At 34.9% G+C, this 18,647-nt stretch overlaps 1 protein-coding gene across 1 annotated transcript in view; it reads left to right on the top strand.

The window, feature by feature from the left end:
* The window catches only part of LOC132118204 (synaptotagmin-6-like), a 44,675-nt gene that overhangs the window by 22,499 nt on the left and 3,529 nt on the right, over positions 1-18,647 (top strand). Inside the window, exons 2-5 of the mRNA XM_059527871.1 lie at positions 6,372-6,756; positions 10,777-11,332; positions 15,082-15,202; positions 17,141-17,312. Of these exons, the coding sequence (XP_059383854.1) occupies positions 6,372-6,756; positions 10,777-11,332; positions 15,082-15,202; positions 17,141-17,312 (1,234 nt within the window). The remainder of the gene's footprint in view (positions 1-6,371; positions 6,757-10,776; positions 11,333-15,081; positions 15,203-17,140; positions 17,313-18,647) is intronic.

Here is an 18,647-nt window from a genome sequence, read left to right as displayed (position 1 = left end):
GCCGGGATGTGGCATGGAGATTTACTTGCAGAGCCGATATTACAACCCGAATTCCGGAAAAGTTGGGACGTTTTTTAAATTTTAATAAAATGAAAACTAAAGGAATTTCAAATCACATGAGCCAATATTTTATTCACAATAGAACATAGATAACGTAGCAAATGTTTAAACTGAGAAATTTTACACTTTTATCCACTTAATTAGCTCATTTAAAATTTAATGCCTGCTACAGGTGTCAAAAAAGTTGGCACGGGGGCAACAAATGGCTAAAAAAGCAAGCAGTTTTGAAAAGATTCAGCTGGGAGAACATCTAGTGATTAATTAAGTTAATTGATATCAGGTCTGTAACATGATTAGCTATAAAAGCTTTGTCTTAGAGAAGCAGAGTCTCTCAGAAGTAAAGATGGGCAGAGGCTCTCCAATCTGTGAAAGACTGCGTACTTCGTCAAATTGCAAAGGCTTTGCAAATCTCATCATCTACAGTGCATAACATCATCAAAAGATTCAGAGAAACTGGAGAAATCTCTGTGCGTAAGGGACAAGGCTGGAGACCTTTATTGGATGCCCGTGGTCTTCGGGCTCTCAGACGACACTGCATCACTCATCGGCATGATTGTGTCAATGACATTACTAAATGGGCCCAGGAATACTTTCAGAAACCACTGTTGGTAAACACAATCCGCCGTGCCATCAGCAGATGCCAACTAAAGCTCTATCATGCAAAAAGGAAGCCATATGTGAACATGGTCCAGAAGCGCCGTCGTGTCCTGTGGGCCAAGGCTCATTTAAAATGGACTATTTCAAAGTGGAATAGTGTTTTATGGTCAGACGAGTCCAAATTTGACATTCTTGTTGGAAATCACGGACGCCGTGTCCTCCGGGCTAAAGAGGAGGGAGACCTTCCAGCATGTTATCAGCGTTCAGTTCAAAAGCCAGCATCTCTGATGGTATGGGGGTGCATAAGTGCATACGGTATGGGCAGCTTGCATGTTTTGGAAGGCTCTGTGAATGCTGAAAGGTATATAAAGGTTTCAGAGCAACATATGCTTCCCTCCAAACAACGTCTATTTCAGGGAAGGCCTTGTTTATTTCAGCAGGACAATGCAAAACCACATACTGCAGCTATAACAACAGCATGGCTTCGTCGTAGAAGAGTCCGGGTGCTAACCTGGCCTGCCTGCAGTCCAGATCTTTCACCTATAGAGAACATTTGGCGCATCATTAAATGAAAAATACGTCAAAGACGACCACGAACTCTTCAGCAGCTGGAAATCTATATAAGGCAAGAATGAGACCAAATTCCAACAGCAAAACTCCAGCAACTCATAGCCTCAATGCCCAGACGTCTTCAAACTGTTTTGAAAAGAAAAGGAGATGCTACACCATGGTAAACATGCCCCGTCCCAACTATTTTGAGACCTGTAGCAGAAATCAAAATTGAAATGAGCTCATTTTGTGCATAAAATTGTAAACTTTCTCAGTTTAAACATTTGCTATGTTATCTATGTTCTATTGTGAATAAAATATTGGCTCATGTGATTTGAAAGTCTTTTAGTTTTCATTTTATTAAAATTTAAAAAACGTCCCAACTTTTCCGGAATTCGGGTTGTATGCTCTGTGAAGAAGCAAGGAGAAAAGCCCCCCCTAAAAAGCCTGCGATGTCATGCAGCACCATGTGCTGTGATATATGCTGTGAAGCAACCAACTGAAGAATGTCCTCAAGGCTGCACCTTGATTTTTACACTTGTCCTATTCACTTAAGTCTTCCTTGTAAAAACACTTGTCCTGTATTGTCTCCCTTCGCAACATTATAAATGCTTGATCAGATTTACATTAGTTTTATATATTATTATAAAATTAAAATATTAAATTATTTTGTTTATTCAAATATTTCAATAAATAATATATGATAAATATTTAGAAATTAGTGTTTCATAATTGGCTGGTTACATTTTCTGTATTAATAATAAAAAAATACACTACCATTCTTACCCTCAATAAGGATACATTTAAAAAATACAGTAAAAACTGTAACTTTGTAGAATATTGGCAAATCTGATTTTTTATTTTTTTATGGCACAATTACTCCAGTCTTCAGTGTCACATGATCCTTCAGAAATCATTTTAATATGCTGATTTCTAACATTTTTATCAGTGTTGAAAACTTACATGTTACATGGTTTAAAAACTTACATGTTTTTCAGGATTCTTTGATTAAAAGAAAATCTTTTAAAACAGCATTTAATTTAAATATATATTATGGTAACATAAACATTTTTATTATTATTATTATTATTATTATATTCATTATTATTTTTTTATACAGCTTACGTTATAAATTGATCCTTGCTGATTAATACTGATAATTTTAAAGTAGCAATAAAAAAGTACTCTTTTTGGACAATGGTGTATGTATATATATGGTACTGTTACTGAAAATCACAGAGCACTCTTTACTGAGCTGTCACATTGATTTATTCAAGCCGATGTAATCGATCTTGAAAAAACGTAGCAAGGCTTCAGTGGACTCGAAGGCTTTAGACCTTCTGTGGTTATATTTGCATACATCCTCTGGCAATAGACCCATAGGAGACGGATTTACACTTTGCAGTGCATTCTTCTACCAATTCCAGCATCGATATTAAATATAAATATGTTCACATGGGAATGCAGATCTAGTTCAAAGGCATGATATGCTCTCACTAATGGTAGCCACTGTGATGCCAGTTCCTATCAGTGTGCTTCCATTGTCCTGAAAATATCAGCTGTCAGAGATGCGTGGGAGGAAGAGAGACTGTGTAATTGAGGGCCGCACACAGTATCCCCCTGTCTTCCTGATTGCCCTTTGTGTGTGGGTACAGTTTTCCATTTTGTTGTAGTTTTACCCTGTAATTAACAGAAGGACCATGATTTAATTGGCTGTATTTCAAGGTTTAGATAACCCCTTAATGTTGTTGTTTGTCGCCTGGTGTTTTATGTCCTTACACATTAATTCTTCATTTCATGCTGTCCTTTGAGCACACAACAAAGCTTTTTGTTTTTGCTTGGGACTCAATGATGAGAACTGACAGGGCACGCATCACATCTTATAGCTGGGTTTCTATGGAAACCAGGTTACATTGGAAGACATTTGAAGGGAAAACCCTCGGGCCCCAGTTTGTGCTCTGACAAAACAAATCTTAATTGAATTTGTGGGCCTCCTGATATTACTCATGTGCTCCAGACATGGCTCAACCCTGGTGAACCCTGTGCCTGAGGAGGAGGGGGGAAATTAACAACCACCTCCTTTCATGTGCTATCTCATAGGACAGCATGTTCTCTCTGCTCCTGCAGTACTGGGCTGGAAAATTTTGCTGAGTGCCAAAAGAGGCTTATGAGATGGGATACAGGTTCCACAAATAAAAATGCTGGATTCATTATGCATCAGAGGTTGGGGTTGTTTTTTCAGGATGATATGGAGAATAAATAAAAGCATGGCTGCATAACTAATTGGAAGGTGTACAGGAACTGCTATCCAATCCACTGACCTGTGCTTTCTTTTGTAAAAAAAAACAAAATATAAAAACTAAAACTAAATTACATATCTATAGTATACCTTAATATAGCTTACACACACACATATATAGTATACCTTAATATAGCTTACACACACACACATAAACACACACACACACACACACTATCACAGCATGTATATGTTTAATAAAAATGGAACATGAAATTATAATAATTTTCAGATAATTTGACCTGAATTCAGATTGTAAAATGTCGTGTGGCATGTCTAAAATTTTATGATATTTTTGAATTAATAATTGATGTTATTTTGGAATATGTATACATATTTAAAGTGTGTTTAAATAACTTTCATTTTAAATAGGTTGTAAAATTCCTTATGGTATGACTCCCCAAAACAACATGTATATATTGTATTGTAAAAACAATATTATATTATATTATATTATATTATATTATATTATATTATATTATATTATATTATATTATATTATATTATATTATATTATATTATATTATATTATATTATATTATATTATATTATATTATATTATATTATATTATATTATATTATTATAAAAGTGTGTGTGTATTTAAAAAAATGTAGTAAAAGTGTGGTATGACTACATAAAACTTTCTTTATCAATTATTAATTTATGTATTTGGGGGGGGGGTTCCATTTCATTATATTGCATATAGTGAACATACAAAAAAAAAATTATGTTAGATGCCATTTACCTTAGTTTGTCTATTGATGTTAGTCCATAAAACAAGTGAGGCTTTCTTCCAAATGATCGCTCTAACCACCTCAAACTTATGACCTCTGTCCTGGTAAGCCCTGGGAAAAATATACTTTGACTGACTGATTACATTTATGAACCATTATATCCACGGCTCTTCATCTGAGTATTATAACCAGCATTGTGAGGAATATCAAGCTGGTTTGCAACCAGGTCCTTGGGGAGTCACAGTTTAACACTGTTTGGATTCATTATCCATATCTCAGGGGATGGAAGAAAACCCCAGTGCTTACATTGCTTTACTGCCGCATGTTTTCTGTAGTGCGGTCATCATGCTGATTAACAGCCAATTTGTCCTTAACCACATCAACTCTGGGGACCCACCGGTGGGTCCAATATTGCATATGCCTAATTCTCAAAAAATCAAAATAACAGCTGAAGTGGTTAATGTACAGCATACCATTAATGCTCACACTGGGTAATAGCCTTGTTATTTCATTTATTTTGGATGTGAAAAGGATTAAATTGACATTCTTATACATTTTATCACAAATTTTATACATGATTAAAATTATTATTTACCCACACCACAAAACTGCCACATCAGCTTGACATTATCACCGCTGTCCAGCTGCGCAAGCTAGCCAAACTTATAAGAAATCAAAAGACAACAGAGGTAAACCAGTGGGAGCCACATTTCAGAGTCTTAATCATTTCGAATGACAAAACAGAGGCTATATGGCAGCGCTTGAATGTGGAAATCCTCTGAACACATAAATCCCTGGACCTAGAAATTTCATATCCACTCGGGTTAAACCCTGAGCCCTTCAAATGGGCATTTTAGAGAAAGCAGTTTACAGAATTTACAGAAAACCCTTGACAGCTTATTCACGTGAAACGAGGAACTTCAGCAAAAATATGGCTTGTAACATCAAAACTATTAGAAACAATAAGAGAAGCACTTACAGTATGATGCACTGCAAAATAAATAAATCAAAAATCATTAAACCAGTATATTTGTCTTGTTTTCTAGCAAATATCTAAATATTCTTAAAGCAGGATGTATGAAGAAAATTGTTTATGATATTTGTAATATAAATTATTGTAATAATATTTCTCCACATTACTGTTTTTAAAGCATTTTTGATCAAATAAATGTAACTTTGGTGCAGATATACTGTATATGCCTTCTTTTTTCCCAGTGTATATTATAAAATATATATTTTTATATTTAAAGCTTTGATTAATTTCTCCAGTTCTGCATGCTGACCTTGAGTCTTCTTTACTTTGTATTGTGTGCTTACAGTAGTCACAAACTAAATTGAAGAACAAAAGTTCTAAAAGACTCTAAATTAGACATGGCCCCGGGCCCTTTGAACTGTCAGTAGAGATTTATATTCCATTTGAGCAAGGACACAATGTACACTCCTCAGGAAGCCCAGGGAGATCCTAGCATGCATTATTTCAAATAAATCAAACTGGTCGAAGCAGTGGGCGGAGAGTGTTGGGATAAAGAACACAGCAATCAGTATTTCTTACTGTGCAAACACACCTCAGTCGGAAAATAAAAATAAATTCAGCCGCATCAATATTATTGCTATAAAACTTATAGAACCTGTATTCCTATAGAGCTCCCACACAAAATGACAGATCTCCCTTTTCTTTTAAATGAATGTTTACATGGTGCTTGTCAGCAGTTTTGGAGCTTCTCCAGTCCAATTGTTCTATTGCAAGCAAATTCTCAGTAATCGTGAAGAAATGAGTTAGGGCTTGCTTTCCGCCTACATGCAGAAGAGCCATTGATGGGTGGAAAGCTTCTCGGTGAGAGTGCTTGATATTGCTGTGGCATCTTCCGTTAGTATTGTTCCCTTGGAAATAGATTATAGGACCGTATTTGTGATAACTTTAATTACATTTCATCATTTCTGCACTGTGTGATTGTGAGTGTGTGCTTGGTATCAAATTCAGTGTTCGATTTGCTGAAGATTGCAGTAAACAGTTTCATAGATAACAGTCATTGCTCAGTTGACCCTTCTAATGCACTTTTCTTGTCTGTCTCACTGTTTTGACCATCTGTTTGTCCATATTGTGTGGCCCATTGCTTCCGCCCGGCTGTAGACATTGCTGTTGATCTCCCCATCGGTGTGATAATAGTGTGTGGCTTGGCGCTGCTGTTGCTCGCTGCATTCGTCTCCTGGAAGCTGTGCTGGGTCCCTTGGAGGAACAAAGTCCTCTCGTCGAGTTCTGTGGCCCTCGCACCTGACGACTGCCCCTCGGTTCATTTACCATCTCTTCTGCCCAGTCCTCAGCCGTCTGAGGTCAATATGGCGACTGAGAAGGAAAAGTATCCTTTGGCATCAATGGGCTTCCTTGAGGCAGCTGTTAAAATAAGTCAGACCTCTCCCGACATCCCTGCTGAGGTGCAGCTCTCCATGAGGGAGCACTTCCTGCGCCGTACGCAGCGCATGCAAAGACAGACCACAGAGCCAGCGTCATCCACCAGGTAACTGTGCCAAATTACACACGTACACTACTGTTCAAACGTTTGGGGTCAGTAAGAATTTTAATGTTCTTGAATGTAATATTCAAAAATAGTAATATTATGAAATGTTATTACAATTTATATAAATATTAAATTTTTATATATTTTTAAATGGATTCTATTCCTGTGATGGCAAAGCTGAATTTTCAGCATTATAAGTTTTCAGTGTCACATGATCCTTTAGAAATCATTCTGATTCTGTTTGTTTATGACATAATGCTTATCCATCAGAGGCTCTGTTCTTTATTTTGATATATTGTATGTTTAGATAATCTAGCAGCCTGATGACAATGAAAATAAACTATTTATTGGCATTAATGGGAAATTACTAAACCTACACATAGGAGCCTGATAAAACGGCTCATTTCAGGAGAAAATTTCAAACGGCACTTGCACACGCTTTACATCTCTCTTTAAACAACTCTTTATATATATATACAGACCAAAAGTTTGGACACACCTTCTCATTCAAAGAGTTTTCTTTATTTTCATGACTATGAAAGCTGTAGATTCACACTGAAGGCATCAAAACTATGAATTAACACATGTGGAATTATATATGGAGTTATATACATAACAAAAAAGTGTGGAAAAAAATGAAAATATGTCATATCCTTGGTTCTTCAAAGTAGCCGCCTTTTGCTTTGATTACTGCTTTGCACACTCTTCAAGATGAGCTTCAAGAGGTAGTCACCTGAAATGGTCTTCCAACAGTCTTGAAGGAGTTCCCCGAGAGATGCTTAGCACTTGTTGGCCCTTTTGCCTTCCGTCTGCGGTCCATCTCACCCCTAAACCATCTCGATTGGGTTCAGGTCCGGTGACTGCGGAGGCCAGGTCATCTGGCGCAGCACCCCATCACTCTCCTTCTTGGTCAAATAGCCCTTGATGCCTTCAATGTGACTCTACAATTTTCATAGTCATGAAAATAAAGAACACTCTTTGAATGAGAAGGTGTGTCCAAACTTTTGGTCTGTACTATATATATATACAGTATATACTGTGTGTATGATAGTATAATATGTATATTATTTTGAAGTGATTTTTGGGTTAGATGGCCCTCTGAGAATTTTAATAATGATTAATAATGATATTTTTTTATAGGATTTTATTAAATTTTTAATCAAATTATTTCATATTTTACATGATTAAAACCTTTTTTTATGATATCAGATATATTTTAGACAAATTTATTATAATTCAGGACACGTGATTTCTGTAGCTGTTTAAACAGGAAGATAAATATTATAATATCATTTTATTCTGCTGAAAAGCGACTCTATAAAGACATTGGTGTATTAGTTCTGAATCAGTTCAGTGTTGATTCCGTTCAGTTTGATAACTCTGCAAAGTTCATCAATTATAAAACAAGTAAAATTCAGCTATAAGCAGCTCTACAGGAGGCAATAGTGTCATTACTCAGCTCAAGTCAGTTTAATGATGTTATAATTCAGTTCAGTCAAAGTTTCAAAATTCATTTATGAAACAAATTCGATTCAGCTATAAAGCAGCTCTATAGAAGAAAAGTGTCATTATCTTATCATTAAGTTTTGTTCTCATCCAATAGAGTCAGTACAGTCAAATAATCTGAGTAATAATGCGTACTAAGTGTTATTTTATTTAAATTAAATACATTTAAAAATGAAACTTTTTGCCCAAGGTAGGGGCCATTTTACCCCTTTCATGACTTTCAGTGTGAATGTTTTCATTTATTTCCCATATTTTTCCACTCATCTCTTACTTTGTTATAATATAATTCAACTGCATGCCATCCTTCCCTTTTCAACATCTTTCATACATTTTCAGTCTGTGCCTGCATCATTTACACACCCAGTGCTGCATACACTTTTACACATTACATTAAAATACGCAGCTTTGTACCTGAAGGAAATGCATACTATGAATCACACTGTCAGACCATTCACAGCAGGACTCAAAAGACATCCTCAATCACATATACCCTTAACAGAATCTCCCAAAGACATTACAGAGCAGATGAACACTGACACTGACAAGAGAAGTGTAAAAAATTATCTTTGAAAAGACTATTGCTGATGAAGCATAAATGCTTTGTTTATGCCTTCAATAATATAATTTAGCATCACTTCAGGACAAGTTTTCAATGTTTAGCTGTTCCATAATCCATGGAACCAAGACAATTTCTGCTCATGCAGTCTTGATTTCATTTGGGGTAGTTTCAGGAAACACTTAATTACAGCACTGTACTTGTCCACTTGAAATTAAATATTTGTCATGTACGATTTGCCCATTAAGGAGTAATATTTAATTGAGCTTCAGTATTTGGCTGCTCTTGAAGACTTTTCCACTGCTTTTGGCTATAAAGAGCATTGGCACAGCAGTGGTTTTATTCATATTAAATAATATGCAGTTGAATTAACTACACCAGAATTCATTTTAATATTCCTTTTGAGAACAACTGTTCCATAACAATTGAAAGAAATGCTTTCTTTTGTCCTAGCATTAAGGTTTGTCTCCACTAGAATTAAAGAACTGGTTCATTTGGTTCATTTGAATGGGTAGCCAAACAATATTGGCCATACCATGTATTTTATTGGACAGGGGTTATCAAACTAAAGACCGTCAAATGTGAAGGACCTTTCTTCTTCAATTATAAAGGCAGCTCTGTATATTTTTATGCATAAAGATATGTTTTTGTGAAGTTGAATAATTAACTTTTTTATTTTTTAATTGTATTGAAGCCAGAAGAAATTATAACAAAAAATAAGAAATGTATATATATATATAATGTGTTTATACAGTATATACTATGTAAAAATATATTTTTTTGAAATTTGGAAAATTACTGTAGCAAATTGTACAAGAAAATACTATTTTAGAATCTTTCTCATTTTGTTTAATTCAATGTGTTTCTTGCCATTTCTTTGTAGTTAATTGTGAAATTTAACAGAAATTTCTGTGTGAATCTTTTTTCTGTACTATTTGTTTCAGTGTATGGATATTTATGTGTGTAATATTTAATATTTATAATGTAAGTATAACATTAATATTTATTAATCTAATATTATAATATTTATTTTTAATAATAAAAATTAGAATATAAAATAAAAAAATGTATGCATGTTTTGTGGCCCCTGTATAAAAAAATAAAATATAAAATAAATAATAATTAAAAATATAACTTGCCTTGGGCATAGGCAGAGGGTGAACCAACTCCAAGGTAAGGCTAAGAACAGCCAAATGCATTAACATTCTTTTTAGGCAACAATAAGACATGGGTTTTATGTAGGCAAATAAAATATATTTAATGGGATTAAATTTTTTATTTAACGTGATTACAATTTATAAAAAACATTAGAAATGGAAAATTAGGCTATATACTGTAACTTTTCCTTTCCATGGTTATTCAAACAGCGAATAAATTATATAGAAAGTGACATTATCAATAACTTTGATATATGGCGAGTTTAAGCACAAACTATCGTTATAAATCAATGAAGCTGTATTACACTGTGAAATTAGTCTCTTACATTTTACTTGCATCTGCTCTTTGTTGTTTATGATGAGAGAATTTGCACAATTCAGTCAGAGAACGCGAGCGCACTCAAAACTGATGAGTTTCAGCTATGACTCATCCAAACGCATTTGATTGACCATTGAATTCCTAAACTCACAGAATTGTGTGTGGTTGATTAAAATGTGCAACACTTTAAAAACACCTAAAATGAAATACGGTGCAACATGAGCAGATCTTAATTTGATGCCACAATCGACACTGTCTGTTTGTTTTCACTTTGTTAGCAACAGACGTAATAGATTTAATTTGTTTGAGCTGGGGCATTTTTGCCACAAGTTTCCATGGCCCGGGGATGGCTAAGCCTTCCCGAAACTTATATACGCTTCGCCAATAGCCTTGATCAATCGTTAAGTTTTTAATCCAACATTTTCTGAACAATCATCAAATCCCTCATGCTACTCTTTCTCTTTTTTATCTCATTTTTCCAGGCATAGTTCCTTCAAACGTCACCTTCCTCGTCAAATGCAGGTAGGGAGTCTGGACCTGGGAGATGATTATGATGTGGATGAGCAGCCAACCAGCATTGGCCGTATCAAGCCTGAACTCTACAAGCAAATGACCACAGACAACGACGAATCCGGCAATAGCAAAGGTGGCAAAAACTGCGGCAAGATCAACTTTTCCCTCCGCTATGACTATGAGAACGAGATGTTACTTGTCAAGATACTCAAGGCATTTGATCTCCCAGCCAAGGACCTTTGCGGCAGCTCTGACCCATATGTCAAGATCTACCTGCTGCCAGATCGGAAGAAGTTCCAGACACGAGTCCATCGTAAAACACTCAACCCCACGTTTGACGAGTCCTTCCAGTTTCCGGTACCCTACGATGAGCTTCCCATCAGGAAGCTCCATCTCAGTGTTTTCGACTTTGACAGATTCTCACGGCACGATATGATCGGAGAAGTCATACTGGACAATCTGTTTGAAGTGTCTGATCTCTCAAGGGAGACCTCCATCTGGAGAGACATTCAGTATGCTACCTCTGTAAGAGAACCCTGCTGCTCTCTTTTCTCTTGATGTGTTTTGTCAAATCATGAGTACAAATTCTGCTGGTTTTTAAGTCGATTTTTTCATGGAGGAGAGATGCACAGAAAGAATGCACAGATATGTATTCACATACATATCAGATATACAAATCAATATACAGTGGGGTGAAAAAGTACAAGACCACTAGTTTTTAATACTAATATTTCATTTTTAATTAAATTGGGAGCATAACAATTTAAAGTTGAATTGTAAATTGTAGATTCAAATTTCATAATGTTTTCGTATTTGGTTTGAAAACATCTGACCAGATGTACAAAGAAGTTCACATTAACAATTTAACAATTTACATTTATTTATTTATTATTGATTACATTTCCAATGTTCAGATCCAGGTTAAAATTAGATTTATTAAATTTAACATTTAATGTATGCCTTTTATTTATTATTTTTAGTTTATGTAATTTTTTACAACTTTAGATAATTTCTATTTATCTATGAATGGTGAAACGAACAAACAAAAACAAAAACACACTGTTTACACAAAATATTAAGCAGAGCATTTATTTATTTATGTATTATTATTATTGTTCTGCTTGGTGAGCATAGGAAACTAATTTCAAAAACATAAAAAATCTTACTGACTCCAAACCTCTGAATAATAAGATTTTCTATATGCTCTTTAACTTTTGAAACCCACTGTATGACAAGATAATCTAAACCTGGTCTATCAAGCCTGATAAATATTGTTCATTTGCAGCATTCTGCACAAATAGTTCCATTTTGTTTGGCTAGAGAAGAAATTATCCTGAAACCTCAGCAAGAACTCTTGATATTGCACTTCTCAGACAGTTTGGGTAGATTAAAAAATCCATTGACTCTAAATAACAAAGCTATTAGATGCCAGCTAAGGTGTGTGAATTAGCCTGTTGCATTATTGACATGGTCTGGTAAAATGCAGTCCAATATTCAACAAGTTGTGTGCTGTACACCTGCTGATGCTAAGACTGCCAAATGAATGAGAGTTGTACCCTACCCTCATTAACACACAGATAAGGTAGTAATTGACAAATGAAGATGACTGACACACGCTGATTGTGTGGACAAAAATATTGCCTAATTTTCGTAATGGCCACTAATAAGATGTGCTGCCAATCACAGCACAATATTAAACGCTTGAGTTAACCTCCAAAATATGTCCTGAGGTCATCTGAGGTTAGCTGATCACTCCATAATGGGAAGCTTGATGAACTTCAATTGCTCCTCGATGAGTCTCATTTCTCTCTGTTTTCTAAATTTACAGCTATTCTCAGAGGAGCGATTCACTAAAGCTGTGGTTTCCACTTGCTTTCATGGCAGGAGGCTGGCTGCCCCTTGAACAAAAACACACATTCTATTGCACTTGGCAGGAGATTTGAATCTGGAACTCAAAACACTGCTTTTCTAAACCTATCAAAAGGGTTAGTTCACTCAGAAATTACAATACATTCATCGTTTACTCACTCGAAAGTCATTTTATACCTGCATTATATTCTTTTTTGAACACAAAATGAGATGTTAAGTAGAATGTTAATGCTGCTCTTTTTCATACAACACAAGTTAGAAACAAGGGACTCTCAAGCTCAAAAAAATTCACCAAGAGCCATAAAATCATCATAAAAGTGACCCATATGACTCATGTGCAGTATTCATGTCGTCTGAAGCAATACCAAAGCTTTGTGTAAAAAAAGACTAAATTTAAGTTGTTAAATTTGTATTGTTATTCAAATACAACATTCAAATACAATTCAAGTTAAGTGCTCTCAAGTTCAAAAAATTATAAAAAGCACATTTATAATTGATATTGAATTATGCATTTTGTTGGTTTTGCTCAAATTTGGTGTCATGATTGATTTCAAGACACACAAAAATCAATGGAATTTGAAATACTGACGTCAAACATGGTGTGAAACATCTTGACATGCCATATTTAAATATTTATAAAATTATATGTGAAAAAATGAAAATCACATCTAAATTCTTTTTTTTGTTGTTGTTGTTTATTTCAGAAGCCTTGGGATATTTTATAGATTAAGTTAATTGGTAGCTAATCAATTTCATTAGAAGGAAAAGAGCAAACAATACAGCTATATTTCTGCTTTTGTATTTCACAAAAGAAAGGATATCACAAGTTTGAAATAACATTGTGTATGGTGACAGAATATACATTTTGGGGTGAACTCTCCCTTTAAGTGGATGGCAAAAGACAGTGTCCAAAAGATATTGCCAGGTGGACTTGTGACAGAAGGACATTTAATAAATCATTAAGTCACTAAATGAGCTCAAGGACTGAAGTAGAGTGAAGCCTGAAGGAATTTGATTCTGGTGAGAGTAATAGTAAAATTTGTAATATTCACCATGGTCTCACATCATTACTCTTTTGGAAATCATGCACAATTTATTTTTTTGATGTTATTATTATTCTTATCCTTAATCAAATCACTTTTTTTCCTATGCCATAATAAGACATCAACGTTCAGTAATATCCAATAATTTATTTGCTTAAAGTTTCTTGCTTTACAAATTTTTTTCTGAAACATTTTTTTTTTAACTCTCAAGCTTGCATTTACCCATCCATCAATCTTCTTTAAAAAGTCCCTATATGATACTGAAGCACAACCTGCAAATAATCACCTTAGAGGGCTAGAGAGACATTAAGCCACAAGTAGGGGAGTCATGGGATATGTCCGTCAGAGAGTGGCTTACTGAGCTCATTTAAAGTGATTAATATTTACACCAGACTTAATACCGCTGAGAGGATGATGCTAACACACTGACTCCAGCAGCGTCAGATAGCATACTTCGTCTTTGCATTGCACATGCTTAACTTTCAGAAAAGTGGGTGGTCTTGAAGTCTAAAAATACCACTGTTCAAATGCATTGCGTTTCAGCTCTTAAAATGTTTTGTTGCATGGATTTGTTTATCTAGATAGATCTAAAAGAAACCCGCTCGGATCAGCTGTAAGGAAAATGATGGACTTTGTGCCCTGGTGGAAAGCCTGGTGTGTTTAGGAGTGTTGACGTTTAATTAACGGTATGTTTGAGTGGTATCCTGGAGAGCAGCGTGGCTTGGAGAATCGCAACAACTAATTGGTCGCCGTGGCTGTAACGGACTAACAGGACTCCTTTAGACCTCAGGCTTATTAAACCCAACCTTCATAGTCAAAATGCCAAACCACATCCTCAAACACCAATAAATAACTTCTCGCAGCGTTAACTAGCTTTTGGCAAACTAAACTACATCAAAGTGACAGATATTCTATTCATATAGTATCTTTCTATATTCAGGCATTGTGCAGATAGAAAACAAATAATAAATGGTACACTATCAATACTGCTGCAATGATTTTTCCATCTAAAAGATTTGTTCATGAACAAAACACCACTGATGACCACTGATTTCAATTCATGTCAGTTTTGACTTTTGGTCAGAATTTTGACTTTACCTCAGAATTTTTTTCTCATATTTTCTACTTTTTCTGTACCACTTTTATCTCATAATCATGACTCTTTATGTGGAAGAAATGGGTTCCCGTACTCTAATCTTGACCGCGATTGATGCTGGGGGAACAGTGTCTGTTTCTGGTACATTATTGCACAATTACTGTTTTATAACTATTATCTGGTGCTAAGTAATTGAAAAGGTGACCTTTATAACAAAATGTGCCAATACATCATGCTACATTGATTTGTGTGTGTCTCTGTGATAGGAAAGCGTGGACCTTGGGGAGATCATGTTCTCACTCTGCTATCTACCTACAGCAGGCAGATTAACACTCACTGTCATCAAATGCAGGAACCTAAAGGCAATGGACATTACAGGATATTCAGGTAGTATTTCATCAGCATTACTGCCTTTGACCATCAAAATACAGACATGAAATTAAAAGCATGGGAAAATGGGGGAAAATGTGTCAAAAGCACTCTTTTAATATAGCAAATATAATTTTAGTCATGTGAACATACATCATATACACACGAGAAAAGTGGAATGCATTTTTTATAATTAATGTATTTGTTTGTTAATTTATTGATTTATTTGTTAACTTTGTACATAGCTAATTTATGTCAAAGCCAATTTCTTCATGTTTAAAAATATACAGTATATCACACATGTTGGTGATCTTCAACTATTTAAAACCAAGTAAATTATTTGTCTACATATTCTAAATATTAAACATTTCTTCTCAGGATTAGAGAAAGGGTCATATATATATATGTTTGTGTGTGTGTGTGTGTGTGTGTGTGTGGTTTTTTTATGCTCACCTTTTGATTTAAAGGTGACATATCATGAAAATCTGTCTCTTTCCATATTTAAGTGATATAAACGGGTCCTCGGTGCATCATCAACCCAGAAAACATGAGCTGAGAAAACATGAGTAGATGAGCTGCACAGATTTTTCTCCCCCAGTGATATAGAAAGGGAATATTATTGTGATATTACATACAGCCCCATAATCTGCAAGTTTCCACCCACGGCGCCACAGTTGTGTTTTTGCAAATGGCGAAAGTTTGATCAAAGCATGCAAACTGTTCTATCTTTGGCTCATCTGATGAGCACAGAACTCTGTTTAGATTCCCAGCCTCAGAGGAGACAAGAGAGCAGTGGATTTATTGAATTATTTACTGTATATTACGCTGCTGCCACACAGATCCACACAAACTTGGGCGTTTTTAAAATAAACTTGTGTATAATTGACAGTTAAGCACAATAAGATATGAAAGAGAACTTCATTTATTATCCACATGGCATGTGACAGATATAATAAATGATCTGTGGGGTACTTCACAGACACATTATAAAAAGGGCCATAATAGTTTTCATTTAAAATATAAATCATTCATGCATTCCTCAATGATTCAAACCTGTTGATACATCTTGAAATATAATTAGTGTATTCGTTTTTCCTTGCCAAGAGGACAACAGAAGTAAAAAGTGGCACCACTCTCCCGATAATTGCTCCATTTGGTTTTATGGTTTCTGGAAACCTCTTTTGTTTCCTATATATTGTTAATGCACATTTCCCGCATGTTCTAATCATTGTTTCATGTTCCAAATTGTCTTTTGTTCTGCCATAAACAAAATTTCCCAAAGGTTAATCTGCAGCATCACTAAGCGAATTAAACCCAAAAGTCTAAAGAACCATTCAGAATATGATGCAGAGAACGATTTTAAGCTCCAGTAACATGAACTACTCACACTATCTTGGTTTTTCCCTTATAATGACACAGTGTCTCACACCAGACATTTTTACTTTTATCTGCTGAAGAGTAAACATTTTTCATTTGAAGTAAAATTGAATTCACGTGAACTTGATAATATCTATTAAGAAGTGCCCCAAGCAAATTTCATGTCAGAACAAGTACTTCTCATCTGATTTGTTCTTCCCAAGCTGGAAGTAGTTTATGGCTTACTAATGTACAAGCATAATAGATCAAACAAACTGTGCAATGATGGAGAGAGATGGAAATCAGTATGCAGCTCTGATGCCAGAAACAGCACTCAAGCCATTCCATTAAAGCCCTAAATCTCAATGGCCTTCCATTCACACTGAATATTAAGATGGCTCAATGAAGATATCCGGCATTTATTTCTAATCTTCTCATCTAATACTCTCATCAACTTCAAGCTATTATTAGAGGATTCATTAATTGAAACTAGTGCATACTACAATATGTTTAAAGATCATTTATAAAAGCTCAAGCTGCAAATGTGAAATTAATAAAAGTTATTTGAGCTGAACTGATAATGGTGTTCTCTCTGAGCAGATCCCTATGTGAAAGTATCCCTCATTTGTGATGGAAGACGCCTGAAAAAGAAGAAGACCACAACAAAGAAAAACACCCTGAATCCCACTTATAATGAGGCCATTATCTTTGACATCCCTCCAGAGAGCATGGACCAAGTCAGCTTGCACATCTCAGTCATGGACTATGACCTGTACGTAACACAAACAGCTATTTTTAAGTTTTATATTGAAAATAATTCTAATAATAATAATAATATTTAATAATAAATAATTTTTAATAAAAAAAAAAAAATCTGACCAGTTTGAAATAACTTGAGAAAAGGATGACAAAATTGCAATTCAGGCTTCTAGAAGGAAGCTGATTTATTCAAGATGGATGTATTTTTCTCTTTTGTTTTCATCTTCTCTAAAACATTGTATACATACTTTACCTAAAAATGATTTGCCAATAGTATTCATCAGTTCTCATGCCAGTTAAGCTGAGCTACATTACAAATAACAATCTGTACAAGAAACATCAGAATAGCAGGAACACCAGACATCAGAATGATCTCATGGTTCATGTGCTTTAGTAGGAAGAGGAAAAGGTCAGGTGTCAGAGCATTTAGCACTCACCTCTCTACAGGCAGGTGTCTGGGCAAAAAAACAGGTACATATATTTTACCCAACATTATCAAGTCTCAAACAGTTGGTTTGTGGTACTGAGAGTTTCTGAGAAAGGAACACACACTTTATTAAATGTCAGAAACTGCTATTTCACAATTCTCTTCAGTGGGTTCACAAAATGACTCACGTAAAGTTCAGCAACGCTGAGGTAAATGTATGCTGATTTCTTTATCCTGTGGCATATCATCTACTCTCTCTGAATATGCACATATTTTACACAGATACCATTTTGCAAAAGAGGTTTGTTGCACTGGCATACAAACTCATATCATTGTCTTTTAACAAAAGGCTCACTTAAAGCAATAGTTTGTCCAAAAACAAAAATTTGCTGAAAATTTACTCACTTTCAGGCCATCCAAGATGTAGATGAATGTGTTTCTAAATTGAAACAGATTTGGAGAAGATCAGCATTACATAACTTGTTCACCAAAGGATCATCTGCAGTGAATGGGTATCGTTAGAATAAGAGTCCAAATAGCTGGAAAAAGAAAAAACATGATAATAATTAATAAGTAATCCATCAATCCTTTCAGTCCACTCCAGACCATTAATTAAAAAACTGTGTTTTTAAGAAACAAATCCATCGTTAAACCATTGCTTCTGGTCAAAATTTGACTTCATAATCCATAATTTAAACGCTACTGGATTTGTGCATATTTCTCTTCTCATTCAGTAAAACATTTGCACTGCAGAAAGCAATGTTATGGATAAATTTCTTAGTGATGGATTTATTGCAAACACACAGTTTGTGAATTACTTGTGGATTATTGTGGTGTTTTTATCAGCTCTTCAAACTTTTATTCTGATGGCACCCATTCACTGCAGAGGATCCACTGGTGAGCAAGTGATGTAATGCTGAT

This window comes from Carassius carassius, chromosome 37 (genome assembly GCF_963082965.1).
Source record: "Carassius carassius chromosome 37, fCarCar2.1, whole genome shotgun sequence".
Lineage (NCBI taxonomy): Eukaryota > Metazoa > Chordata > Actinopteri > Cypriniformes > Cyprinidae > Carassius > Carassius carassius.
This window is presented reverse-complemented; position numbering and strand designations above follow the sequence as displayed.